The following is a 27934-nucleotide window of genomic DNA, read 5'->3' as shown; positions in this document are numbered from 1 at the left end:
AAATTTAAGGGAACATCATTTGATTTCAGAGAACTTCGTAGAAGCTAGAAACTCGGACAAATTCTTAAAATTATAACAAACATTGTAGAATTTCAAGAAACATCGTAGAACTTTCAAAAACTTCGTTAATATTCATTGAACTGAACAGAAGTTCTGGAAATTTTATAGAAGTTCAGCTGTCTTTGTAGAAGCTCATTGAATCAAAATTTGATATCTTCTATTATAAATTGATTATCTTCAGTGAAATGACCGTCGTCAAAATGACACATAGATAATTTAATTTACAAATGAACCAATTTTGAACAGTTAAAGTTGAAATCCACTTTACTCAAGAGAATTAAAATTGTAGAACCCCGTTATAAAGATCCGTTACTGGCATGTAGCAATAACGAAAAATATTAAACAGACTATGACTGACAGGGGAACAATCATGCTTACGACCAGAACGGCAATAGCTTCAACTTTATAAAATGACCACCATCCCATCGAAGCACGAGCAACATGCCGTGTTTGAATGGCCAATAAATGATGTTGCATTCTATAGGGTCGCTCATTATGTAATTTCTAAAATTAGACTGAAGCACCCCCGCTGCGACAGGAAGCCTGGTGTCACATTGTTGTTTGGCTTAATGAAGGCCCTGGAATGTTTTTCGCGTAATATATATCTGGTGATCTTGTGCCCTAGATTCAAAACAAGCACGCACCATGCTGCTTCTTGACAGGAGACTGCTCGTTGTCTTGAGCGGTGCCTCTATACACCAGAGAAGGAGAACTAATTACGCGAAATTAGTCGATCCCAGTCCTTTAATCATCGGCATAGGATCTGCTCCGAGGGAGCCAAAGCTTACGCCTAACAACAGTTCAGTCGACTGGGAGCGTGGGTGGGTGTGTTGGATTTTCCACCACAAGACAAACTCATTTACAAATTTGCAGCCTCGTTCCAACTCTCACTCTCATTCTCCCTTCGTCATCCCCTTGGCAACGCAACCTCAGCAAGCTATGGATAGGAATTTTTCCATGTTCCCACTTCCATCTCCTTCTCCACAGGAAGGCACAGTGGAGGTGTACGTACTCCTCACTCCGACCCACTTGTACGTACAGTGACCCCTCCATATATGCGGTAGGTGGTACCGTCCACCCACCGCTATTCCTCGGCTGTCCTTTAATTGAACCGGTTTAAGAAAACTAGAGTACAGTGTACACTGAATAATCACATACAAAAAATCAGGGTAATTGGGTGAAGTACAGCCAAGAAACAACCCACCACATATGTGGAGGGGCCACTGTGTATGATTGGAACAATCAACTGCCGAAGAGGATACATCAATCTACACATTTTGACGAAGGGCTTTGGAAGGCAAACTCCACAACAAAGGGAAACTTGTTTGAGGCTATGGCATGATGTTTCTGGACACTGACTCCACGATCGTTCATTCCTCAATCTGTGATGATAGCAATGGCTCGTTAAAAGTTTTTCCCGCTTGTGGAATTTTATAAAATAAAACGTTATTGCGCATCAATATGAGATTGCAGTCGATGATTAAGTAATTGAAAAGCTGTCAAAAACATGTTAATCGGTTAATCTTGAAACGACCAAATTGGGTTCATTTACCGGAAATACCACACAAGAAGAAAAACAAACAACATCTTTTCAGAATAAGAGCATCGATCTGGTTTCTGCCCAAGGGGCATCCCTAAAGGCGAAGAAAGCCGATAAATTCTACCGTAATCTGACGATGACACGTGACTACTTCGCAGGGCAGTGAAACGACTGGGGTTTTGACTTGCTAAATGGAAGGGAGAGGCCTAAAGGTGCTACCAAATTGATAATAAGTTTCGAGATAAGCATCTTGGCCGCAGCTGATGATAGTGGTGGCAAGGTGTTCTGCACGGTAGGTCTTAATTTCGGCATGGGATAGGATGATGGTGGGGGAAATCATCAGAAGCAATAGGATGGCACTGGTATGGGTAAAGAGAGGGGACTGATTAACGGGTTACAATGAAATGATTCTTAATTGGTGTTGTGGGTAATGTTTTTGATCGAAGATAATGGTCAACATCAGGCAATCTTGATGTTACTGATAATTATTCAATGAGTACTCAAATACTCAAATAAAATTTTAAAATAACACCATACCATGCCAACCATCATAAAAGTGCTTTGCATCCAGGAGGGTCCATACTATAGAAATCTGCCAGAATCTGAGTTTAAAATCATTATAAGAGCATTTGCATTTCATTATCTACTTTCTACAATGTCTTTCCAACATTTTTAAAACTGTATTAAAACCATTTTGTTCATATTGAAAGCCCGCAAAATTGGTTTATAATTGAATTCAACAAAACAGAAGATATTTTTTTACAATGATGGATAAATTGTTTTGTGTATACTCCTATTGTCGACGGAAACTTCATGGAATCACCAAAATCCTGTAAGTTTATGGCAGCAGTCTAATATTCAAACTTTTGAATAATCACTGATCTAGCATCTTAAAACAAGGCTTACGAGATGTCACTGATTTTTTTGATCACTCCATCTTCTTTTTCTTCGCATTTCAAGCTTATTGTATATCACATATTAGCTTATTGCGTGCTCTCAACTTAGTGTTCTAGATGCATTTCCACAGTTATTAATTGAGAGCTTTCGATGCCTGTACCATTTTTGCATTAGTATAATTGTGTGACAAGTTCAATCATTCTTCTATGCCCAGAGAAGTCGAGAAATTTTCCAACCCGAAAAATTCGTAGACCGAATCGGGAATCGAACCCAGCCACCTCCAGCATATGGTCTTGCTTTGTAGCTGCGCCTATACCGACTGAACTAAGGGAGGCCCTCGCTTTGATCACTCCAAGATCTCCAGAATAATATTTGATCTATTTGAAGGCATCATATTCGAGAAGCGTCTCTTGTGCTTTCAATCAGTTGGATATCTTCAAACTAGCTAATCGTCATGAAGTCATATGGTTATTTGAATAATCTCTAACATAGTGAAGAGAAATGTGAGGGATTATCTGAACAATTGATCAGTATAAGGTCTTCGAAATAATTAATCAATCTGAATCCTCGTAAAATATCCAAGGGGCTTTGAAATTCTCAGAAGTTCAGTAATCGTCTCTCAATTTGCATTAACTTCAAACAATTTGAGAGCACTTTGAAGAATGAACCGTGAGGAAATATCGAGAGCTTCGGGGAAGAGTTATGAATATCAGGAAAACTGTTGGAGCTTGAAGGAAAGTTCTGTGAATTTCAGGCAAGTCCAGATAATTCTAGTTTATTGAGAAGTTCGAAGAACTTGTGGGGAGCAAAGATAGGTATCTTAAGGGAAGTCCCAATTATCGGGAAAATTTAAGAATCTTCAAGAGAATATTCAGACATCTTTGTACATTTCTGGAAAATATTGAAAACTTCATCGAAAATCTAAAGTGGTCTTCAAGAGAATTTTAGAGAAGTTCTAACGAGAAGTTAGTTCTGAGGAGAACTTCAGAGTAATTCTGATGAGAATTTCAAAGTAATTTCGAGGAGCGCTTCAGAGTAGTTCTGAGCAGAAGTTTAAAGTAAATCTGAGGAGAACTTCAAGGTAGTTTTGAGGAGAACTTCAGAGTAGTTCTATGGAGAGTTTCAGAGTAGTTATGAGGAGAACTTCATAGCAGTTCTGAGGAGAACTTCAGAGTAGTTCTGAGGAGAAGTTCAATATAAATCTGAGGGGACCTTCAGAGTAGTTCTGAGGAGAACTTTAGAGTAGTTCAATGGAGAGTTTTAGAGCAGTTATAAGGAGAACATCAGATGAGATCTTCAGAGAAGTTCTGAGGAGAACTTCAAAGTAATTCTGAGGAGAACTTCAGAGTAGTTCTGTGGGGAGTTTCAGAGTAGTTATGAGGAGAACTTCAGAGCAGTTTTGAGGAGATTTTTAGAGTAGTTCTGAAGAGAACTTCAGAGTGGCTCTGTGGGGAGTTTCAGAGTATTTATGAGAAGAACTTCAGAGCAGTTCTAAGGAGAAGTTTAAAGTTATTCTGAGAAGAACTTTAGAGTAGTTTTGATGAGAAGTTCAAAGTAATTCTGAAGAGAACTTCAGAGTAGTTCTGTGGGGAGTTTCAGAGTAGTTATGAGAAGAACTTCACAGCAGTTCCGAGGGGAGCTTCAGAGTAGTTCTGAGGAGAAGTTTAAAATAATTCTGAGTGGAACTTCAGAGTAGTTCTGAGGAAAACTTCAGAATAGTTCTATGGAGAGTTTCAGAGTAGTTATGAGAAGAACTTCAGAGTGCTTCTGAGGAGAACTTTAGAGTTGTTCTGAGGATAAATTCAAATTAATTCTGAGTAGAAGTTCAGAGTAGTTCTGAGATGAAGTACAACGTTATTCTGAGGAGAGCTATAGAGTAGTTCTAAGGAGAAGTTCAAAGTTATTCTGAGGAGATCTTTACAGTAATTCTGATAAGAAGTTCAAAGTATTTATGAGGAGAACTTCACAGTAGTTCTGAGGAGAACTTCAGAGTAGTTCTGTGAATGGTTTCACAGTAGTTATGAGGAGAACTTCAGTGTAGTTCTGATGAGAACTTCAGAGTAGTTCTGACAAGAAGTTCAAAGTTATTCTGAGGAGAAATTCAGAGTAGTTCTGAGGAGAAATTCAGAGTAGTTCTGTTGAGAGTTTCAGAGTAGTTATGAAAAGAATTTTTGAGCAATTCTGATGAAAACTTCAGAGTAGTTCTGGTAAGAAGTTCAAAGTTATTCTGATGAGAACACTTCAGAGTAGTTCTGAGGAGATGTTCAAAGTAATTCTGAGGAGAACTTCTGAGTAGTTCTGAGAAGTTCAAAGTAATGCTGAAGAGGAATTCAGAGTAGTTCTGTGGGGAGTTTCAGAGTAGTTATGAGGAGAACTTCTGAGCAGTTCTGAGGAGAACTGTAAAGTTGTTCTGAGAAGAAGTTCAGAGCAGTTTTGTGGAGAGTTTCAGAGAAGTTATGAGGAGAACTTCAGGGCAGTTCTGAGGAGAACTTCAGAGTAGTTCTGAGGAGAAGTTCAATATAATTCTGAGGGGACCTTCAGAGTAGTTCTGAGGAGAACTTTAGAGTAGTTCAATGGAGAGTTTTCAGAGTAGTTTTAAGGAGAACTTCAGATGAGATCTTCAGAGAAGTTCTGAGGAGAACCTCAAAGTAATTTTTGAGGAGAACTTCAGAGTTTTGTGGGGAGTTTTCAGAATAGTTATGAGGAGAACTTCAGAGCAGTTTTGAGGAGATTTTTAGAGTAGTTCTGAAGAGAAACTTCAGAGTGGCTCTGTGGGGAGGTTCAGAGTATTTATCAGAAGAACTTCAGAGCAGTTCTAAGGATAAGTTCAAAGTTCTTCTGAGGAGAACTTCAGAGTAGTTTTGATGAGAAGTTCAAAGTAATTCTGAGGAGAACTTCAGAGTTGTTCTGAAGAGAACTTCAGAGTAGTTCTGTGGGGAGTTTCAGATTAGTTATGAGAAGAACTTCACAGCAGTTCCGAGGGGAGCTTCAGAGTAGTTCTGAGGAGAAGTTTAAAATAATTTTGAGTGGAACTTCAGAGTAGTTATGAGGAAAACTTCAGAATAGTTCTATGGAGAGTTTCATAGTAGTTATGAGAAGAACTTCAGAGTGCTTCTGAGGAGAACTTTAGAGTTGTTCTGAGGAGAAGTTCAATTTAATTCTGAGTAGAATTTCAGAGTAATTCTGAGGAGAAGTTCAAAGTTATTCTGAGGAGAACTTTACAGTAATTCTGATAAGAAGTTCAAAGTATTTATGAGGAGAACTTCACAGTAGTTCTGAGGAGAACTTCAGAGTAGTTCTGTGAATGGTTTCACAGTAGTTATGAGGAGAATTTCAGTGTAGTTCTGATGAGAACTTCAGAGTAGTTCTGACAATAAATTCAAAGTTATTCTGAGGAGAAGTTCAGAGTAGTTCTGAGGAGAAGTTCAAAGTAATTCTGAGGAGAACTGTGAAGTAGTTCTGAGGAGAATTTCAAAGCAATTCTGATGAAAACTTCAGAGTAGTTCTGGTAAGAAGTTCAAAGTTATTCTGATGAGAACACTTCAGAGTAGTTCTGAGGAGATGTTCAAAGTAATTCTGAGCAAAAATTCAGAGTTGTTCTGAGGAGATGTTCAAAAATATTCTGAGGAGAGCTAAAGAGTAGTTCTGAGGAGAATTTCAAAGCCATTCTGAAGAGTACTTCACAGTAGCTGTGAGGAAAAGCTCAAATTAATTCTGAGGAGAATCTCAAACTAATTCTGAGGAGAAGCTCAAAGAAGTTCCGATGATAACTTCAGAGTAATTCTGAGCAGAAGTTCAAAGTAAATCTGAGGAAAACTACAACTAGTTCTGATAAGAAGTTCAATGTAATTCTGATGATAACTTCACAGTACTTTTGAGGAGAACTTCAGAGTAGTTCTGTGGAGAGTTTCAGAGTAGTTCTGACGAGAAGTTGAAAGTAATTGTGATGAAAAGATCAGAGAAGTTCTGAGGAGAAGTTCAAAGTAATTCTGAAGAAAACTTCAGAGTAGTTGTGAGGAGAACTTCAAAGTCATTCTAAGGAGAACTTCAGAGTAGTTCTGACGAGAAGTTCAAAGTAATTCTGATAAGAAGTTCAAAGAAGTTCTGAGGAGAAGTTCAAAGTAATTCTGAGGAGAACTTCTGAGTAGTTCTGTGGGAAGTTTCAGAGTAGTTATGAGGAGAACTTCTGAGCAGTTCTGAGGAGAACTGTAAAGTTGTTCTGAGAAGAAGTTCAGAGCAGTTTTGTGGAGAGTTTCAGAGAAGTTATGAGGAGAACTTCAGGGCAGTTCTGAGGAGAACTTCAGAGTAGTTCTGAGGAGAAGTTCAAAGTAATTCTGATTAGCACTTCAAAGTAAAGAATTCTTCAAAGTTCAAAATAATTCTGATAAGAAGTTCACAGTAATTCTGAGGAGAACTTCAGAGTAGTTCTGTGAGGAGTTTCAGAGTAGTTATGAGTAAAACTTTAAAGCAGTTTTGAGGAGAATTTAAGAGTAGTTCTGAGGAGAAGTTCAAAGTAATTCTGTGGAGTGTTTCAGAGTAGTTATGAGAAGAACTTCAGAGTAGTTCTGTCGACAGTTTCAGAGCAGTTATGAAACTCTCTGGGAACACCTGGAACATGTCTGGCCAGTGTGGTCCTGAGTACTTATTATGACCACCAATGATCTTATTTTTGAATTCTCATGTTGTTTTATGTGTCACATGAGAATGTAGGTTCAAGTTTCCCTTCTCCGGGGGCATTCGGAACATATCCGGATCTGGCCAACGTGATCTTCAGTACTTTATATTGCAAAAAAATGAACATATTTTTGAATTCTCATGTAATTTGACGCGTCGCATGTAGGTGTTGGTTCTACAAGAATGCAACCACTTTTCCAAGCGTACCCGGAACATGTCCGGATGCAGCCAACATGTTCCTGACTACTTACCACGGCCTTGGGTGATTATCTGATAGACGTCTTGAAGGTTCTGGTTAAATCAAAATTACAAAAAAATACAGCTGAAGACATTGAGCACACCGAGAAAAAATTACGTAAGAATTTCATTAGAAACACTTATGAATTTTAGCCACAAAAAATCGGTATGAATTTCATTGATTTGCCTTATGAAAAATAATGTTGACAACAGAATAATAAATCGGAGAAGACGGGAACCAAACCATGGACGTACACGCAAACCAAAAATCTATTACAATGAATGTTAGTTCCGTTTCGTATCATCCTCTGTTCATGAACATCACAGCGAATGTTAGAAGTTGACCTTACAGGCGATGTAATGGTTTTTTGTCTTTTTCATTTCGTGTTCTATCTACGCTTTCGACTATACCAGTAATTTTTAAGAACGACGCACATTGTAGAACATTGTAGAACGACGCACACACTTGCCTCGAATCTCTCCAGCAGAAAAAGCATACGAAGTCGAGCATGCGAGAAAATGAGCGCTTCATGTTTGCTTTTAGGCTAGCCATATTCAGAAGCATGGAGAGAGCAGTGGAGAAAGCACAGGTCTGATAGTCGCAACGTCCGTGGTTCGAGTCCAGTCGGCAACCTTTTTTCTATTTTTTCCACATAATTAATTTCACTCACTAAAGGGTGATACGGTCAAAATTTGGTCAAGGGAAAACGCGTGTAAATCGGTAAAATCGTTTATTTAAAAAATCAAATTAAATTTCTTTTTCAAGTTCAATTAGTATAAAATTCAGGAAAAATATTCAGTTAGGCTTCCGCTTTTCCAAATCCGAATTGCCGGGCCTTACGCTTGACCCCTGCCATCAGATTTTGTACAGCCACCTTGTCCACCTTCTTCGCCGCAGAAAGCCAGTTTGCCTTGAACTACTGCTCGCCCTTAGCAGTTTTTTTGGTCTTCTTTAGGTTCCGCTTGACAATAGCCCAGTATTTCTCAATTGGGCGGAGCTCTGGCGTGTTGGGAGGGTTCTTGTCCTTGGGAACCACCTGCACGTTGTTGGTGGCGTACCACTCCATGGCCTTTTTACCGTAATGGCAAGATGCCAAATCCGGCCAAAACAGTACGGAACAACCGTGTTTCTTCAGGAAAGGCAGCACTCTTTCACGTAAATTTCTTGGTTGACAGTCCCGGAAGTTATGAAAATGCTGCTTTTCAAGCCACAGGTACAGATGGCTTGCCAAACCAGATATTTCTTTGCGAACTTTGACAGTTTCATGTGCTTGAAAACATCTGCTACCTTTCCCCTTCCTTTTGCCGTATAAAACTCCTGTCCCGGAAGCTGCTTGTAGTCGGCTTTGACGTAGGTTTCGTCGTCCATTACCACGCAGTCAAACTTCGTCAGCATCGTCGTGTACAGCCTCCGGGATCGCGCTTTGGCCGTCGTATTTTGTTTATCATCGCGATTTGGAGTCACTACCTTCTTGTAAGTCGATAGTCCGGCTCGTTTTTTGGCTCGATGCACGGTTGTAGACGATACACCCAGCTTATTTGCGGCATCTCGGAGAGAGAGGTTAGGGTTTTCGCTTGAAACTACCGGCAACTCTCTTTGTCGTCTCAGCGGCTTCCGGTTTTCGATTTCCCCCCGATCCAGACTTCCTGGCTGTCGACAAACGTTCCCCAAACACTTTAATTACATATGTAACGGTTGATTTGGCAACTTTTAGCGATTTTGCCAACTTTGCGTGCGAGTAGCTCGGATTTTCGCGATGCGCGAGCAAAATTTTGATACGCTGCTCTTCTTGCTTGGACGGCATTTTGACAACTGAAGAGTGAATTCCAAAATCAAAATAGGAGCAACATTCTACACACATACACCTTCAAAATGAGGGGTGTTCAGGTTTTTTAAATGCAAAATTGAAAGAAATACGTCAAGTTGATATTGACCAAATTTTGATCCTCCAGTTCCGCTCCTGAAAATTGACCCCCATCACAAGCCATTTCTCCTACGACTCGATACTCATTACACTACGAGGAATCACGCCAGCGCTCAAATGGGTGTAACCTATCTAGACTTCAGAAGATGTGACGTAAACCTAGTGAATAACGAACTTTCGGCTGTTGATTGGCTCTCACTGTTGAATCGACTCTCGATAGACGAAACTGTGTCCGTTTTCTATGATAAACTGCACAGGATCTTTGACAAGGTTGTTCCTCGCCGTCACTGCACTTCCAACGCGGTAAACAGAAAACCCTGGTGGACAGGGGAATTACGTCAACAACGCAACAGGCTTCGTAAGGCTCGTAATCGTTTTTTCAGTGTGAGATCAGACGAGAACAAGAACAACCTCCGTAACATCGAAAGCAGCTACAACGAACTTCTTGCATCGACCTATGAAGCATACGTCAACAATCTCCAGTCAAACTTGAAGCAGAACCCCGCATCGTTCTGGAAGTTCGTCAGGGACAGCAAAGCAAACAAACGCATTCCCTGCAATGTCGAATATGAAGGAGTGACAGCTGCAACACCTAGTGAATCTGCAACTCTATTCGCTGACTTTCTCAAAAGTGTGTTCAGTACTTCTCCACCGATTCCTCTTCCCGGAAGTTTCCAGCGAGTGCCATCGTACGACGTGAACCTGCCTACTGTATGTATCTCTCCAGAGGAGGTACTGAAATTATTGAACGACCTGGATGTTTCGAAGGGAGCAGGTGTAGACGGATTGCCTCCTTCCATTATCAAAGCTTGTGCATTAAAACTAGTGACGCCCGTAACCTTGATATTTAACCAATCGCTATCAAAAGGCGAATTTCCAACCATGTGGAAAACTGCTAAAATGGTGCCAATCCACAAAACTGGCAATCTAAATCGAGTAGAAAATTACAGAGGCATTTCGATACTTTGCTGCCTCGGTAAGGTTTTCGAGAAACTGGTGCACCAGTTTTTGTACAATGCATCTAGACCGTTAATATGCGAGTTCCAGCATGGTTTCGTGGAACGGCGATCAACAACGACCAATTTGATGTGCTACACAAACACTCTGTTCCACGAAGTCGAGGCTCGTAGCCAGGTTGACTCAGTCTACGTGGACTTCTCTAAAGCGTTTGACACCGTACCACACATCCATATCACTGAGAAACTTCTGCACATGGGCTTCCCGATTTGGATCATTGAGTGGCTCAAATCTTATCTAACAAATCGCAAAGCTTTTGTTCAAATCGAGACTGAAGAGTCATCAGTTTTCGACGTAACCTCTGGAGTACCTCAAGGAAGTGTGCTAGGACCACTTATTTTCATTCTGTACATCAATGACCTCGGTCTCCGCTTATCGTCTGGCAAATCTTTCTTCGCAGACGATTTTAAACTATTCAGGGTAATTGCATCGGTCTCGGACTGTGCTGCCATACAAAACGACATTGACGAATTGTTGAAATGGTGCGAAGAGAACGGGATGAACGTTAACATAAAAAAATGTAAAGCGATTTCATTCACACGTTGCCGCACTGTGTTGAAATACAGCTATAAGATCGGGCCCTCTGCCCTGGAACGTGTAGATTCTATTCGTGACTTAGGTGTTATATTGGACAGCAAACTGAGATTCAACGAACAAATCTCTACAACAGCTGCAAAGACCTTTGCTGTCCTAGGATACATTCGACGCCATGCAGCCTTCATCACCGACGCTTATGCTTTGAAGGCGTTATTTTGCTCATTGGTACGAAGCATACTTGAATACGCCGCACCTGTTTGGACACCGTATCAATCTACACTAGCCAGCAAATTAGAACGAGTTCAGAAATACTTCGTTCGGTTTGCTCTCCGCCACCTACCATGGAACAATGAAACACACCTGCCTCCATATACCTCACGCTGCTTATTACTTGACTTGGAAACGCTGTCTGCCAGACGCCTGAAATTGCAGCGTATCTTCATCTTCGACATTCTTACGGATCGCATCGACTGCCCTGCGCTGCGTCAGCTTGTCAACTTCTACGCTCCATCTCGTTCACTTCGAACTCACGCTGCGCTTTACGTACCTCATCACAGAACAAGCTATGGACATAACAACCCTCTGAGTACCTGTATACGTGCTTTCAGCACTGTTTATGATCAGTTTGACTTTAACATTAGCAAAAATGTGTTTAGTACTAGAATTAGAAATTTAGATTAAGTTGCAGTCTGAACGAGTATATCGAAGACGAAGGAATAAATAAATAAATAAAAATCACCCTTTAGTTCTGAGGAGAAGTTTAAAATAATTCTGAGTGGAACTTCAGAGTAGTTCTGAGGAAAACTTCAGAATAGTTCTATGGAGAGTTTCATAGTAGTTATGAGAAGAACTTCAGAGTGCTTCTGAGGAGAACTTTAGAGTTGTTCTGAGGAGAAGTTCAATTTAATTCTGAGTAGAATTTCAGAGTAATTCTGAGGAGAAGTTCAAAGTTATTCTGAGAAGAATTTTACAGTAATTCTGATAAGAAGTTCAAAGTATTTATGAGGAGAACTTCACAGTAGTTTTGAGGAGAACTTCAGAGCAGTTCTGTGAATGGTTTCACAGTAGTTATGAGGAGAACTTCAGTGTAGTTCTGATGAGAACTTCAGAGTAGTTCTGACAATAAATTCAAAGTTATTCTGAGGAGAAATTCAGAGTAGTTCTGAGGAGAAGTTCAAAGTAATTCTGAGGAGAACTGTGAAGTAGTTCTGAGGAGAATTTCAAAGCAATTCTGATGAAAACTTCAGAGTAGTTCTGGTAAGAAGTTCAAAGTTATTCTGATGAGAACACTTCAGAGTAGTTCTGAGGAGATGTTCAAAGTAATTCTGAGCAAAACTTCAGAGTTGTTCTGAGGAGATGTTCAAAAAAATTCTGAGGAAAGCTAAAGAGTAGTTATGAGGAGAATTTCAAAGCCATTCTGAGGAGTAATTCACAGTAGCTGTGAGGAAAAGCTCAAATTAATTCTGAGGAGAATCTCAAACTAATTCTGAGGAGAAGCTCAAAGTAGTTCTGATGAGAACTTCAGAGTAATTCTGAGCAGAAGTTCAAAGTAAATCTGAGGAAAACTACAAGTAGTTCTGATAAGAAGTTCAATGTCATTCTGATCATAACTTCACAGTACTTTTGAGGAGAACTTCAGAGTAGTTCTGTGGAGAGTTTCAGAGTAGTTCTGACGAGAAGTTGAAAGTAATTGTGATGAAAAGATCAGAGAAGTTCTGAGGAGAAGTTCAAAGTAATTCTGAAGAGAACTTCAGAGTAGTTGTGAGGAGAACTTCAAAGTCATTCTAAGGAGAACTTCAGAGTAGTTCTGACGAGAAGTTCAAAGTAATTCTGATAAGAAGTTCAAAGAAGTTCTGAGGAGAAGTTCAAAGTAATGCTGAGGAGAAATTCAGAGTAGTTCTGTGGGGAGTTTCAGAGTAGTTATGAGGAGAACTTCTGAGCAGTTCTGAGGAGAACTGTAAAGTTGTTCTGAGAAGAAGTTCAGAGCAGTTTTGTGGAGAGTTTCAGAGAAGTTATGAGGAGAACTTCAGGGCAGTTCTGAGGAGAACTTCAGAGTAGTTCTGAGGAGAAGTTCAAAGTAATTCTGAGGAGAACTTCAGAGTAGTTCTGTGGGGAGTTTCAGAGTAGTTATGAGGAAAACTTTAAAGCAGTTTTGAGGAGAATTTAAGAGTAGTTCTGAGGAGAAGTTCAAAGTAATTTTGTGGAGTGTTTCAGAGTAGTTATGAGAAGAACTTCAGTGTAGTTCTGCCGACAGTTTCAGAGCAGTTATGAAACTCTTTGGGAACACCTGGAACATGTCTGGCCAGTGTGGTCCTGAGTACTTATTATGACCACCAATGATCTTATTTTTGAATTCTCATGTTGTTTTATGTGTCACATGAGAATGTAGGTTCAAGTTTCCCTTCTCCGGGGGCATTCGGAACATATCCGGATCTGGCCAACGTGATCTTCAGTACTTTATATTGCAAAAAAATGAACATGTTTTTGAATTCTCATGTAATTTGACGTGTCGCATGTAGGTGTTGGTTCAAAAAGAATCCAACCACTTTTCCAAGCGTACCCGGAACATGTCCGGATGCAGCCAACATGTTTCTGACTACTTACCACGACCTTGGATGATTATCTGATAGACGTCTTGAAGTTTCTGGTTAAATCAAAATTACAAAAAATAAGCTGAAAATATTGAGCACACCAAGGAAAAATAACGTAAGAATTTCATAAGAAACACTTATGAATTTTAGCCACACAAAACCGGTATGAATTACATTGATTTGCCTTATGAAAAATAATGTTGACAACAAAATAATAAATCGGAGAAGACGGAAACCAAACCATGGACGTAGAGATTACGAACGCTTGGGAAAATGAAATTGTTAAAGGCGTATAAGAGCTACCTCATATTACACGAAAATCATTCATAGGTCACGCTCATGAAATTCATACGTGTTATTCATAAGTCGAGCGTGATGAAATTCTTAAGTCTATTTGCCTCAGTGCTTTTCTCAGATTGCCGTTCAACCACACCGCGTTTTTCCAAAATGTTGAGAAAAACGCGTTTTAGTACACTGAGGCAAATAGACTAAATAATTTCATAAGGCTCATCTTATGAACGACACGTTCTGACGTTCTTTTGCTTCGGTGTACAAAACCGTTTTAGCCGCAACGCGCTCATTGTGGGTTGTTAAACGGAATTAAGTGTATTGAAAAATTTGCGCTTGCCCCTATGCCACTATGCAGCTATCACTGTGTTCAGCCCTTTAAAGCAGCTGAATGCTGTATCGTAAATTTCTCTAATTCTCTCTCCCACTAATACAATCTGCATATTGCGGCAGTGTATTCAGTGAAAGGATAGATAACAAGAAGAAACCGAATGGTGCGGTCAATCATACCAACTCAGCGACTGAGATTAGTTGACTCAGAGATTTTTTTCTTTCCATACGAAATTAACTCAGATTTGGAATAAATTGCAGTTACTCATAGCTTGCTTATTTCAATCCCTAGAAATAAGAAACAAAGTTTGTTATGTGTTTGGTGTTGCAATAAAGTATCGTCCCTATGTACGAATGTGTTTCATATATATCATGCAGCTAGATAGCTGCGTATTGATAACCGTAAGGCGAGCGACGGTCGTAAAGCGGTGGGAATAGGTTCTTCCTCCACATGCGCATATTGACTCAGTAAAAGTGCAGGAACTTTAAAGCAGTACAGAGAAGTTAAGAAAAAATAGAAAAGTTCACAGCTCTTTTGAGCACTTTTGAAAACTTCATGGCTGTTTAATTTTGACGTAAGACTACGTCTGTGATTTCTATATGGGGGTACACTTTGTGAAAACTGAAAATAGAACATGTAACAAAATTATGAATTTTGAACGTTAATAACTCAGCTGCCCCTGAACCAATTTCAATAATTTTATCACCAATCGATCATAAATATTTCGATGCATCTGTTAAATTTAAGACTTTATGACGAACACGCAACTGTTGCTATGATAATTAAAATTATCACCGATTGCCTGTGAAAAGCGCTTTCCCTAACACAGATTTCAAAGTTGAATTCCATCCGGTCTCACCAAACAGTGCTTATTCAATCACCACGTGGTGAGTGGTGGTGTTCTCCAGTACACAATGAAAGGCTCCCCGCAAGCAGCTAGCTATCAAGGCTGGCCTAACCCATTGAACGGATTCAGTTACTATCACCGTTTGTGGTGGTGTCCGGTCGTCGGAATCAGCAGCAGCAGTGCTTTCGGCGCGTGGCGTTGAACATTGTTCTCCGGTACACAACGAAAGCTGCAGCCCACATGAGCATTCATAGAAGAAGGAAGAAGCTGCACCGTTATTGATCAGAATCAGTAGCTCTTCGTGAGTCGGTGTGGGCCATCTATGCCAAGCGCGTCTCACTCATTCCAAACAACATACGCTCACCAGCCTCATCTGTGTTAATAGCTCAGCATTACTCAACCATCACGACAAAATGGTCCTTTCTACCATAAATTTTTAAAAGATTATTTTTTTGGACATTTGTCAAGGTTATCAATCGGATGTCAGTTCCCATATCAAGATAGAGCTGGAATTAGGGTGTAATAGCTTTTGTAAAAAATGACTTCTTTCGATGATGCCTTGAAAGTCAAGGCTCACACATGCAAATCAACATCACTATCAGGTAGGGTAAGACTTACCCTACCCGACGGTAATGTTGGTTTGCGTGGGCGTGCTTTGAATTCCAAAAAATCATAGAGAGAAGTCATTTTTTACAAAAGCTGTTATGCCTAATTACAGCTCCATTAAGATATGTTTAAATCTAACATACCATGTACTTTAAGGCAACATTAGGGGTGCAAAACCAAAGTCGGTCGCGGCATGAAAGTGGTCTGATTTTGATCCAGATATGGTGAATTGTAATTCTTAATACGCTAATCGAAAGCAATTTTCTCTACAAATCTGTTAAAATCAATTTTCATTTTTGAAAATGTCATTTTTGAAAATTGCACGAATGTGCAACTGTTGCTGTGATAATTAAAATTATCACCGATTGCTTGCAAAACCCCACTTTCCCTAACACAGATTTCAAAGTTGAATTCCATCCGGTCTCACCAAACAGTGTTCTCCAGTACTCAACAAAAAACTGCCTCCAAGCAGCGAGCTGCAGCCCACATGAGCATCCATAGAAGGACGAAGAAGCCGCACCGCTATTGATCGGAATCAGTAGCTCTTCGTGAGTCGCTGTGGGCCATCTATGCAAAGTGCGTCATACTAAAGAGTATAAACAGAGAGAACCCCGCTCAAATTCATAGTCCTACACAAAACACAAGCTGCAGTTAACAAATAACATTTATTATAGAAGATCACGTAGTCCTATGTCACCATTGCGTACAACCCCATACGACTGTCCCTTGTAGTTTTTTCACAGAAGTTCCCATAACTTCAGTTGAATTCACGATTTTAGAATCCATGCTACATATAATCAAAGTCATACAAAAATTTCACTTATTCCAAGGTACCATAACACAATACACAAAGAATGCCTTGTGGTAAAAAAATCATTCACCGTAATTAATTGGTAAGCATCAAATCAAATTGAAACTTTTCACTCAGGAACCTAACAGCGTGAAATTAGATAAGCTCATGCGAATATATTCTACCATCAACGCTTTCAACCTTCTTTCATAGAAAGCCTGCCAGGGTGTTATCCCCAAGGAAAATTCACCATTCATTAAAAATATCATTCGTCAAAAACCGACTTCGCGGTTGCTAGCGGTGCTGCTCCTCAGCTGCCTTGGATCTATTTTTGTTTTGTTTTAGGCAAGCCGAAACATTATTTTATATCATTCATCTCAGGTGAAATTTATCCAAGCAGCAAGCATATTATGACAGGAAAAACCACAACATGCGCTGCTTCAAAATGGATTATCATAATTTCGAGAGGCGTGAAAATACAGGAAAAACGAATTATCTGCTTCATGAAGCAGCTCCTCCCTTGGTTGGTGTTATGACTGTCGGCGCTAGAGTGCTATACGTCAATCTTGACTTGCTTGGATAAATGAGGAAAAAGTGAAATGATAATAAAAACAAATGCTCGGGATAATGACACCATAACTGAGGGACAGTTTTATGGAACCGAGGCCGGCTCCTTCGTCATCGTCGTCGTTAGTCGGAGAAGTATGAAAAAAAAAATCTCTTCTGATTGAGGAGGTTTGATAAATTGACGGATTTCCGCGCACTTTGGCGAATCGTTGAAGGAGGCGAACATAATCTAATTCTCATTAATCAAGGGCATTGATGTGGTTAGAAAGAGAGACCGAAATGGGCTGGTGGCTAGTTTGATTAAAGAGCTTTCCAAATAAAAAAGTTGATGACATTTTCGATTATCTTGAATTAATGTTGGCTTTTAACAATGAAACACCACCCCCAAGCTCCTCCCTTGCTTCTATCATTCGTCAATGTACCTCTCTAACCTCGAGTAAGCCGCGAGTATTCGGAACAACTTCTACTAGACATAGATATAAGTGAATTTTGCTACAAACAATGATCAATGAATTATAGGATCCGTAAACCTTACACGATTGAGCCTTCCAAATAAACGAACTAGATGAAAAAAAATCGCTTCAGAAGCTTTTGTTGGTGTAGACATCGAGGCACTACTTCAAATGAATGCACATTTTTATTCGGGTTATGAATGAAATATCTGGGTCACCAATTTTCATCTCGCAAAAACATAATCGAAATTCTGATAACGAACCACTTCCACTTCGTTCGCCAACAATAACCCATCAGACTGGAGTTGTTCCACCCGAACGACCTTTGCTCTCGTGCCGAAACCACGTGCCACATCAACTGTGCAAATTTCCAATAAAGCACCCGATTGTGGTAATTGGAGACATTCCTCCAGAGGGGCCTTCAAGTTGGACCTCTTTGCCTTCGGGTCAATTGCCTGTTGTGAGACGCTTGCTTGCTTCTATTTTGGGAGAAACGCAAAATTCGATCCTCCCACTTGGTTCGCGGAAAAAATGCAAATGGAATTTGGGCCTTTCTGCCGATTCATTGATTCAATTAATAATCAGAAAAAGCAGCGGATAATGAAAACAAAGTTACAAGAAGCTCCCGTCCTACGGCGTTGGAAGAAATCAATAATTCTGCTTTCAAGTGGCAACAACTGAAATCTAATCTCTCCCACCCAGACCGGTATTGGCCGCATAAGGGAAAGCAGGAAACTTGCAAATAAATAAACATTACAATCACATCTATCCCAAGAAGGCACATTCGGGACTCCAGGGCAAGATTTGTCTTTCAAGTCGTCGTGTAATCCACCAGTCAAACAGTGACAGCTTTTTTACGGGGTGACGGGAGGTGGACCACCCACCGTCAGCCAGACTGAATGACAAACTTTTCGAATCAATTTGAGTCTTTGCTCAGGGATTATTTTTTTTATATTATGGAAATCGAGAAGGAGGTTGTCTAAATTTTGCTTTTCATTTTGCCGCGCTTATAACAGAAAGCCGAGTCTAGTCAGAGGGAACGGAGATTGTAAGTGGTTCTGCCGGGATGTAGAGCAATTCAGGATTTGATTTTTGAGAACGGTTCCTGGGATGGGGGATGTTTTTGGGCGCAGGAAATTTCGAAAGTCAGTGAAGCATATTCATTACGGAAAGTTCTACGGGTGATCGGTAAATGGGTTGGAAGGAATCAGTGCTCCTAATGGGTTGGGAATTGTAGTTCATTAATTCTGAGGGAAAAGAAATTAGATTCAATCGAACCGTTAATGTTTTCAAGTTGACGCTTTTTTACCCTTGATGAGAAAAACGTGATTGGTATGATAAAAAAATTCTTTACTCAAAAATTGTCAGTGAAGTATGAGGCGAATTCCATGTGAAATCAAAGGATAATTTCAAGTTAATTCTAAGTAGAGTTCCATCCATCTTTGTGAGCTTCATGGTCATATGGCATCACCCGTCGTTCAGGCGTATTGTGAGTGCCATGAAATGAGGGTTCGATTCCCGATCGAACCGTAACCCGAAAATTTCCCTACTGGTCTACTGGGTGTGGTGCGTTGTCCGTTGTCTATTGTTGAGCAATTAGTCTGTGCAACCTCTGGTTGAAGACGATGTCAATTGCCTTTTAAAATCTCTGATGAAAATTGCATGGAGATTTTGAAAAGGAAGGAAATAAAATTCGCAAGAGAATTTATAGAAAATTCCTAAGAAACTTAAGTAGTTTGCTGATACGAATCATGAGAATAATTTCGATGTAATCACGCTCAATGTTTCTAAGGAGATTAGTTTTATAACATTTTAAGAAATTTCAATGGAATTGTGTGAAAAAAACATCTGGCAATTTTTGGGAAACATTCATGGATATGTTGACAAAGAATTTGAGTACTTCGGACATACTAAAGAGGGTTTCAAAACAATTATGACCTAACCTACACAGCAGTTCAAATTAAATTATCGAATAAATCTGAGAACAGTGTGATGGTCATTTTGAAGAGTGTACTAAGAAATTTATTAAGAATATTCTAAGGGAATTTGATGGCCAAAAATGGAGGCAAAGTTTTACCAATGTTTGGGAATTATTACCAGTTTGAGAGAATTGTGGAATCGGAGAGTGATTTATAAGAGATTACAAGTGATAATGCAAATAACTCTTAGAATGTTACTGAAAAAGTTTGGATATATTATCAAGAGTATTAGAGGGGAATCCAGAAAATGAGTACTTGATATTGATATTGAAACTTTTTGGGCAAAATTCCAATACTTTTCTTAACCTTTTGATGATCTGCAAATTATTTGCTTTATATAATTTTTTTGGAACATGTAATTCATAAACATTCAGGTACTTTCAATAAATTCCAGATGATTATACTGACCGATTTTTTGGCAGATTGGCGCATCAATTTGATTTCAATAGCATTATGTTAAAAACTGGGCTTTTTATAGCATTCCAGATTTTTCATATTTTATGTTTTAACTGGTCCATATTTTTTGGCTTTCTGTATGCCAGCCACCAGTCCATCCAACAGGGATACGTGCGTCTTTGGCGAGTCTAGAACTGCCAACGTGTTTGTAGCTCCACCAAGTTTTCGTCGGTGAGGATATGGGGACGAAGCGACGGTGAGATTACTCGCAAAGTCACAGCTATGTGATCGGTGAATGAACACACGTGAGTATGCACTGTTTTCAGCTGTCCACTCAACCCTCTGCTGACATATGTTCGATCTAGTCTGGAAGAAGAATTTGCAGTGATAAATGTGTGACCACAGTCCCTAGACCGAAGTTTCAGCCACACGTCGTGACTTGGAGAGACGGACTCATATTATACCCCATCGCTCGCGCTGCCGCAGTACGCAGTTGAAATCTCCTGCGAGAACTATGTGTTCGGTACGGTGACGGAGGTAGTAGGCTTTCGTGTCGTTAAAGAACCGCTCTCTCTGGGTACGGTATGTTGTTCCAAACGGGGCGTAAATGCAGCAGAGTGTGGTGTCTTGGACCCATACAGCGACCAGGCGACCATCTATACTCCTCTTCACATACGAGAACTGTATGTGGTCTGTCAATGCGATGGCAGTTCCTCATCTCCCATGATCAACGTTGGCAATGACGTTAAAGCCAGGCAGAGTAAGTTGCTCATTTTCTACCTCCTGGAGCAAAACGATGTCAAGATCCATCGTTCGGATAAATGTTATAACTTGCGTCCAGTTTGGTTGTATTCGTGATGGTGTTCACGTTTATCGTTGCTTCATTGTAACTGGTGAAGAGGACTGATTAGTGGTTTAAGTTTTTGTCGTGTGAGTTGTTGCCATTGTCACAGCGCATTTTTTGCCGATCGGCCTTAGTGAACGTCTGCGAGTTGGCCTCATTACCGTCGCTCTTTGGATGCGAACCCGATTTTCGAGTTAGTGGTGTCCATGAGTTGCTGCTGGCTTTACAAAATTATCGAGGTCGACATCTACTGGATCCATAACAGTATGAGGTGGTATTGTGCCAAGAATCGTAAAAAAGCTGTCTACGTAGTTAATAAACAGCCCCTTATACGAAACGCGGAAAAGTTATTTATGCGAAACACCCCCTCTTTTCCGGGAAATAATTGTTAAGTAAACTATTAATTGGAAAACACAGATGTGCTTAAGCCCCGTATGATCGTTATACCCCTTCCTCCCCTACTTCGCTGACATATGAACCAAAATTTTGTTGAATATTGAAAGTACCGTCTTCTGATAAGAAAAACAGCTGCCTGTTGCGTTATCATGAAATGCAACCTTCACCTCTTCTCTGCTTCAGAGACCTTATTTAAATCTAATGATGGAGCGACTGAAAAAAAAATTAACGAATTTTTTGGGAATTGTTTTATTTCACAACACACATGGCGTTTTTGTGCACTTAACTAAAGAGCAAATCAACAAATGTGTGGCGAAATAGCGTTCCTATTGTAGTCTATGTCGGTGTCGAATTTAGTGCAGATTGATCACAGCTAAATAGCTCAACATTAATCAACGTAATGTAGATATATAGGGAAAATTCTGTCAATACTTAACCATTATATTAAATGTGAATGGTTTGCTGATTATGCTAACATGAATTGTCGCGAGTTTTGAACCATAACCTGAAACATTGAAATACTTGAAAAATTTAAGCAAAGTATAATAGTCAAAAATGCATGACACACTCAATTTTGCGTACACTGAGGCAAGAAGACTTAAGAATTTCATAAGACTCGACTTATGAACGACAAATATGAATTTCATAAGCGCGACTTATGAAAGATTTTCGTCTATAATAACGTAGCTCTTCATTCCGTCTCGCACGCTGAGCCGATCAAGTCGCATCGGTCTCGTTGTACGACACTATCATTTAGTTTTGAGTTTTTCCCCACGCGAGGGTTTTTTCTCGCCAAAGTTAATTGGCATAGTGTTTAGACGACTAGTGCGCGAGTGATATGCCGAGTGCTTTCATTACGGTCCAGCTTTAACCCAGCATCATCGCAACATCATCAGCAAAATCATCACCACTATCGGTACATCACCCCATCGATAGCAACAACGAAAGAGCGTCATATTGCCTACCGAGTCGACCGAGGCACACCAGCATCGAGGTTATTGACTCTGCAGCAGTTGGATCAAACAATTATATCTCTCCAGTCTGCTGCCGCCTCAGTGCGTTAGGTATAAATCGTGTCGTTTGTATTGTTCTCGCCAGTATAGCATCTTCCTTGTTTCCCTGGTCCAATATTAGATTGGTGTTTAATTAGGGTGATCCAAAAATCCAATTTTTTTTTCGCTTGATTTTTTTTTTTCTTGATTGTTTTTTTATTATTATTTTTGTATTACTTAGGGTGATCCAAAACTCTGTAAATAGTATATAATCATTATTTATTTTTTTTTTATTTTTTTTTTTATTTTTTTTTCTTTGCATGTATTACTCATTAGTAGAGTGAAACTATATATATATATTTTTTTTTTTTTTGATATTATTTGAAATTACTGCAATTATTTGTATAATTTTTTACAAAAAACACCATTGCGGCGATATTTCACCGCAATGGATGAAAATGATAAAGGCGGGGGATGGTCGCTTTCCATCTTTCGGGGGGACCACAGAGGCCAGGCAGATATTTTCTGTAATTGTAAAATTATCATATTTTTATGCTAATACAATTTTTTTTTACTTTCACGTATTACACGTACATTAACATATGTACGTAAACATAAAGGTTCTTTAAGTTCAGTTCATAATTGATTTTATTTAAGAATATTGGACGTACCTACATTGAACATCACTACTTTCGAATGATAGATTAGGTTGAACACGAAATGAATACAAATGAACATCCTCTACGGCTTTTTGACAAAGTGTGAGCAAGAGGGAAATAGATCGATGGGAAAATAATTAATCCATTCATCCTCGTGTGCTAGTGAATGAAGGTTAAACGTCAGAAATCTCTATACATGCAAAAAGAAATCAGCTCTCAAAATCAAAACAAAGCATCGCAAGGGTTGGTTTAATTGCAAGCTGATTATTTTCCTGTGAGGTCGTGTTAAGTGTACTCGAAATAGTCTTTCAAAGAACTGCTTTTTGCAACCACTCATAGGAAGGAAACATGAAAACGTAAGTTTAATATGCGTCATCCAGACAATCTGGTTTATTGTTTTCAACGAAATAATATTATTATTTCAGTTGTTTTTGAATAATGCCTCGAATCATTCAGCCATCTGGTGCTCAGAAGAGGACAGCTTCGAAGCAGAAGGCAGAGAAAGATGCAGCAGTGCTGGCTAACAAAAACTGAAAAAGATCTCGTTGCTCCTACTTCGCCCGATAAACCAGCTGAAACACCTAAACAAGGCTTAGAATCTTCTGAGGTGGTTGCTGCCTTTCCAAAGTGTACTGAAAATGCTGATCAAATTAAAGCTGGGTCTTCGAAAACATATGATGGAACAATGTCCAGCGATCCTTCTACCTGGTTCCCAATCACAGAAAACCGTGTTTCTTTATTGGCTAAATCTGCAGTGAACCAAAATAAAAAGGAATCTGACTCGTACCCGGAATCTCAGCGCTGCTATCAATTGTACTGGCAGTATTTATCGCTTTTTCAAAAACTCGATGGTTTTAGACCAGACACGACAACGGAGAACAGCGTTTGAGGAAATGGCTCATCTACAGTTTATCAAAAGGTATGATTTTGCTATTTTTTATCAATTCAGTTTAATAATTCATCACTGGCTCATCAGCTTCCGTTTACTGCTTCTACTGCACACTCATGACAACAAACCGCGATGCGTTTTCCAGAGAAGAAGGTTTCAATAATTGGAAGAAATCGGAGGAAAAATGAAAACACATGAGCAAGGTCAGCCACATCGAGAAGCGGCACTGTCACGGAGAGGAACTGGAAGCTTAGGTAAAAGAAAAACGGTTGTACTGGCGAGAAATTCTGCGTCGTACTATTGCTGTCATTATCATTTTGGCGGAGAGAGGTCTAGCGTTCAGAGGAAGTGACGAGATTATTGGCTCCAACTTTTTGGGAATAATGGAACTCATAGCTCAATTTGATCCGCTTTTGATGAGCCACCTAAAGAATTTTGGGAATCCTGGAAGTGGTCGGGAATCGTATTTATCATCCACTGTTTATTTTGCTACTAATGGCAAAGAAGGTTCAAAGTTTCATCATAATGGAACTGAAAGCATCCAAATACTTTTCTGTATCAGTGGACTCAACACCAGATCTCACTCATACTGATCAGCTCACATTAATCTTGCGATATGTTGTTTCTGGCAGACCAGTGGAAAGATTCTTGACTTTCTTGCAGCCAAAGTTTCATAAAGCTTGTATTTCTTAAAAATCAATGAATTAATTTCGATTACTGTCGTGGACAGTCATATGACAACGCGTCTAACATGGCTGGTCCCTATTCGGGTATGCAAGCTTGACTTCTTGAGAAGAATCCATCTGCTGTTTTCGTTCCCTGTGTAGCTCATTCGTTGAACCTAGTAGGTCATGCGGCTGTCTCTAGCTGTGTAGAAGCTGTTAGTTACTTCAGCTTCGTTCAAAAACTGTATATATTCCGTTCTGCATCTACCTGACGATGGAATATTTTAAACGAATTTTTGAAAGGCAATGAAAGGAAATTAACGGTTAAATCTCTCTCCGATACTCGTTGGTCAGCACGTGCCGATGCAACTGAAGCTCTCCTTAAAGGATATGGAAGTATTAGGAAGGCGTTGAGACATATTGAAGCTGCGAATGACCAATCTCCTGCAACAAGATATGAATCGCATTCACTAGCTGATAGAATGGATCTCCTCGAAACTGCTTTGATGACCAAGATCTGGTGTCGCATTCTGTTACGCTTTAACGAGACAAGCAAAGCAATGTAGGGCATCGATGTCGAATTGAAGAAGGTGGTTGATTTGTATAATTCACTGGATTCATTTTTGCAAGGAGAGCGAAACCGTTTTGACGAAGTAGAAGGTGAAGCTATCGCTCTTTGTGACACTGCGGAATACAGACCCACCAAAGGAAGACCACGGGAAAATCAACCCGAAACATCCAGTACATGCAAGAACTTCAAGCGTCTTACATTTGATGTCATAAATACTTAATCAGCTTTCACAAGCATTACAAAAAAGGCGAGCAGCATATCAAGTGGTTCACGATAAGTTCAAGGGCATTGTTGATCTATGCAGTCTGTCGGAAGCAGAACTACGGTTTGAAGCTGAAAAGTTAGTTGCCATGTATTCGCATGATCTGACAAGGCTACTTGCTGATGAAATCGTACAGTTTGCAGCATTTGCCAATATTAGGGCATGTCTAACAGCATCTGCACAGGCTATACTGCTGAACGATGAAGAGTTAGCTGATACGTTTCCGAACGTATACATTGGTCTGCGAATTTATCTGAGTTTGATGGTTACGAATTGCTCAGGTGAAAGATCGTTCAGATCTGCATTATTTTATGTACATTGAAATAAAGAGAATAAACGCACCGCCAAGCAACTGTTGCATTTTTTTTAACTTAGAAAGGTTTTGGGGGCACCGTATCTCTTATCAATTAACTTCTGATTTTTTTAATACTAATTAAACCCGCATATTTGAAATTAAAACTTCGAAAACAGTTTACATTGGGGCCCCCCAAAGATATTTGCCCGGGCTCCCCGAGTCCTAAATCCTGCACTGAGCACGATCCCAAATAATGTAACCCTGGCTCAGGTCTGACTTTGTAGTGGACAGTTTTGATTAGTATATATTTATTGTTACATTATTATTAACCGTATTTCATGTAATAAGACTTGTTTTCACATTTGGGAACATGTCCCGAAATAGCAGCATTCGTTGTACATATGTATGGAAAAAAGTTTTCAGTTAAGGAAATTCAAATCTTTCTGATAAGTGGAACGCCTTACAGACAACGGCCACGGCAGTTGGGGCGGATTCTCTGGGATTGTGAGAACGTCTGTAATGCAATCAATGTTGACCTACGAACGGGCTAGGGCAGGTAGTGTTTTTTGAGTAGCTGAGGTTCTGTTATCTTGATGCGGTGGAACTCAGTTCAATGGGCGATTATTTTCAGCTTACTTAGCGGAGCGCAGCGGTTTCTCTGTTATTTACCAAAATAATGTTTGATCGATCACATAAAATAAAGCTTTTATTCCTATGCTAAACAGCTTACAATACTCTTGGAATAGGGTGGCTGTCAATTTCGAAGAGAATTTAACTATTTTTGATTTCAGATCCCCTATGGATGACTAAAAAGAAGAAGTCGCTACTCACCGGCACCAGAAAGCGTCGAATCTCGGCCAGGGCGTAGGCGATACGGGCGTGGGCCTCGGCCGGCGCTGTGTAGGTGGAAATTTCGACGTGCAGATCCTCGGATAGATGCGTGTACCGTGGGTCGCCGCTGAGTCGCAGTTCCTCTTCCTGAAGGAAACGCAAAAAAAAAACCACGAAATAAATAACATGTTGCCTTCGCCCGCTCCCCCTCAGACCACCAACCAATCAGTGGAAACCGACGAGATGGAAAAGCGGATATGACACACTAACTGGGCGGTCGGTCTTATCGGAATGTGTATAGATAGATAGGTACGAACCTTCTTACGATCCCGCATTGAACCCTTGCCAAGGACTGCCATTTTGCACATCGTTTCCTCCTGCAGCCGCTTCAGGGAGTTTCCCTTCGGGCCCAGTAGCTTGCCGACAAAGTTGAACTGGAAAGAGAAAAGAGGGTGGTGAAAATTCATTGGATGCGTTTGTTTTGCGGTGCGAATTCAGTCTGTGCAGAGATGCGAACAGGTCACGACGAGGAATGGGGTGGAAGCGAGAGTTATTTTTCTGTTGTGCTGCTCCGTCTTCCGGTAGGTGCAATGTCTTCCTCGTCGAGAGAAAAGAGTACGTGGAAGATCAGGATGAGCTCAAGCTATATTAAAAGCTTATTTTTTGCCAACCTGAGTGTAAACATCAGCAGAAGAGCAAGTGGTTTGGTTAGATGATACGTTCGTTCGACGATGCGATGAGACCAAGCAAAGAAACGAACGATCTAAAGCTAGTGTGCTGTTGGAGCTGAAGCTGCAAAGAACAACTCAATTACTGCCCGTCTTCATGAGGATCTTGGAAATATACGGGTGCAATTAATTCGAGACGACACGTGAGAGGATGCGAAGGCTGCGAGCATATGTTAGTGGGATCTTCAGCAGTAGATAAAACCCCCCTGCCCTCACATTGATGCGACTAAATATGGACGACGATGATACTATTGCATGTCGAGACAGCCACAATCACTATGAACGAAACATCATAAACATCATGACGAAGATGACACAGAGAGTACGAGACACTTAATTTGGTGGGCGGGCATATACAGGGTGATTCAGAATAACTGTTCACAAATATGCAATTCTCGATGGGTAAAATGGGTATATGCTCAAGTATTTTCATTTCAAAGTTGAAATTGAAAGTAGGATTTGAAATTTCATTCGTTTTTGATTTCAAGCAGCTATGGACGTGAAACTGGAGCATGTCATAAATCTGTATTAATTTGTGTGTTATCTTTTAGAAACTGAAATCTTCGAAAAAATTAAACATTTATTTTTTCACATCCTTGTAGAGGTAAAAAAGAACCATGCTAACCAACAAATGTGCTGAAACTAAAACGTGCGTTCCAGCTGTGGTTAATTTTCGTCACAAATTTGGCTGGTACTTAAATGTTAAGGAAGAGAGATTTGAATTCAGGTATGCTAAATTGAAGGTTATAGGGGAAATGGATGTAATGTCGGCCTAAATGTCCCTAATTTGGGCCCATACATAAAGTCAGTAATCGACTAAATTTTCAATAGCGACCAAAATAATAATCCATTAGTACCGTCCCAATGATGCGTTCATCTAGATAAAATTGATAATTAGGAGATTTTTAGCGATGGGCCCAATCTTAGATACATAGAGCAACATTAGTGCCATTTCCCCTATATGTAGTATATCTGAAATATACTGATACCAAAATATCATGCAAGCGTTCAATCGTTAATAACATTTTTTTAAATTAACAGTTATTCCAAATCACCCTGTAGTGGAAA

The 27934-nt window shown here is 39.8% G+C and overlaps 1 protein-coding gene across 1 annotated transcript in view; it reads right to left on the bottom strand.

Moving 5' to 3' along the window:
* LOC135700654 (uncharacterized) overlaps positions 1 to 27934 on the bottom strand; it is a 140645-nt gene that overhangs the window by 38815 nt on the left and 73896 nt on the right. The window contains exons 3-4 of the mRNA XM_065221237.1: positions 26456 to 26572; positions 26139 to 26285 (exon numbers count right to left, since the gene is read on the bottom strand). Of these exons, the coding sequence (XP_065077309.1) occupies positions 26139 to 26285; positions 26456 to 26572 (264 nt within the window). The remainder of the gene's footprint in view (positions 1 to 26138; positions 26286 to 26455; positions 26573 to 27934) is intronic.

The sequence above is a fragment of the Ochlerotatus camptorhynchus genome, unplaced genomic scaffold (assembly GCF_037179485.1).
Source record: "Ochlerotatus camptorhynchus isolate MF236.1 unplaced genomic scaffold, CSIRO-AGI_Acam_v1.1 ptg000140l, whole genome shotgun sequence".
NCBI lineage: Eukaryota > Metazoa > Arthropoda > Insecta > Diptera > Culicidae > Ochlerotatus > Ochlerotatus camptorhynchus.
Note: the sequence above shows the minus strand (reverse complement) of the source record. Positions and strands in the feature narration are given on the sequence as shown.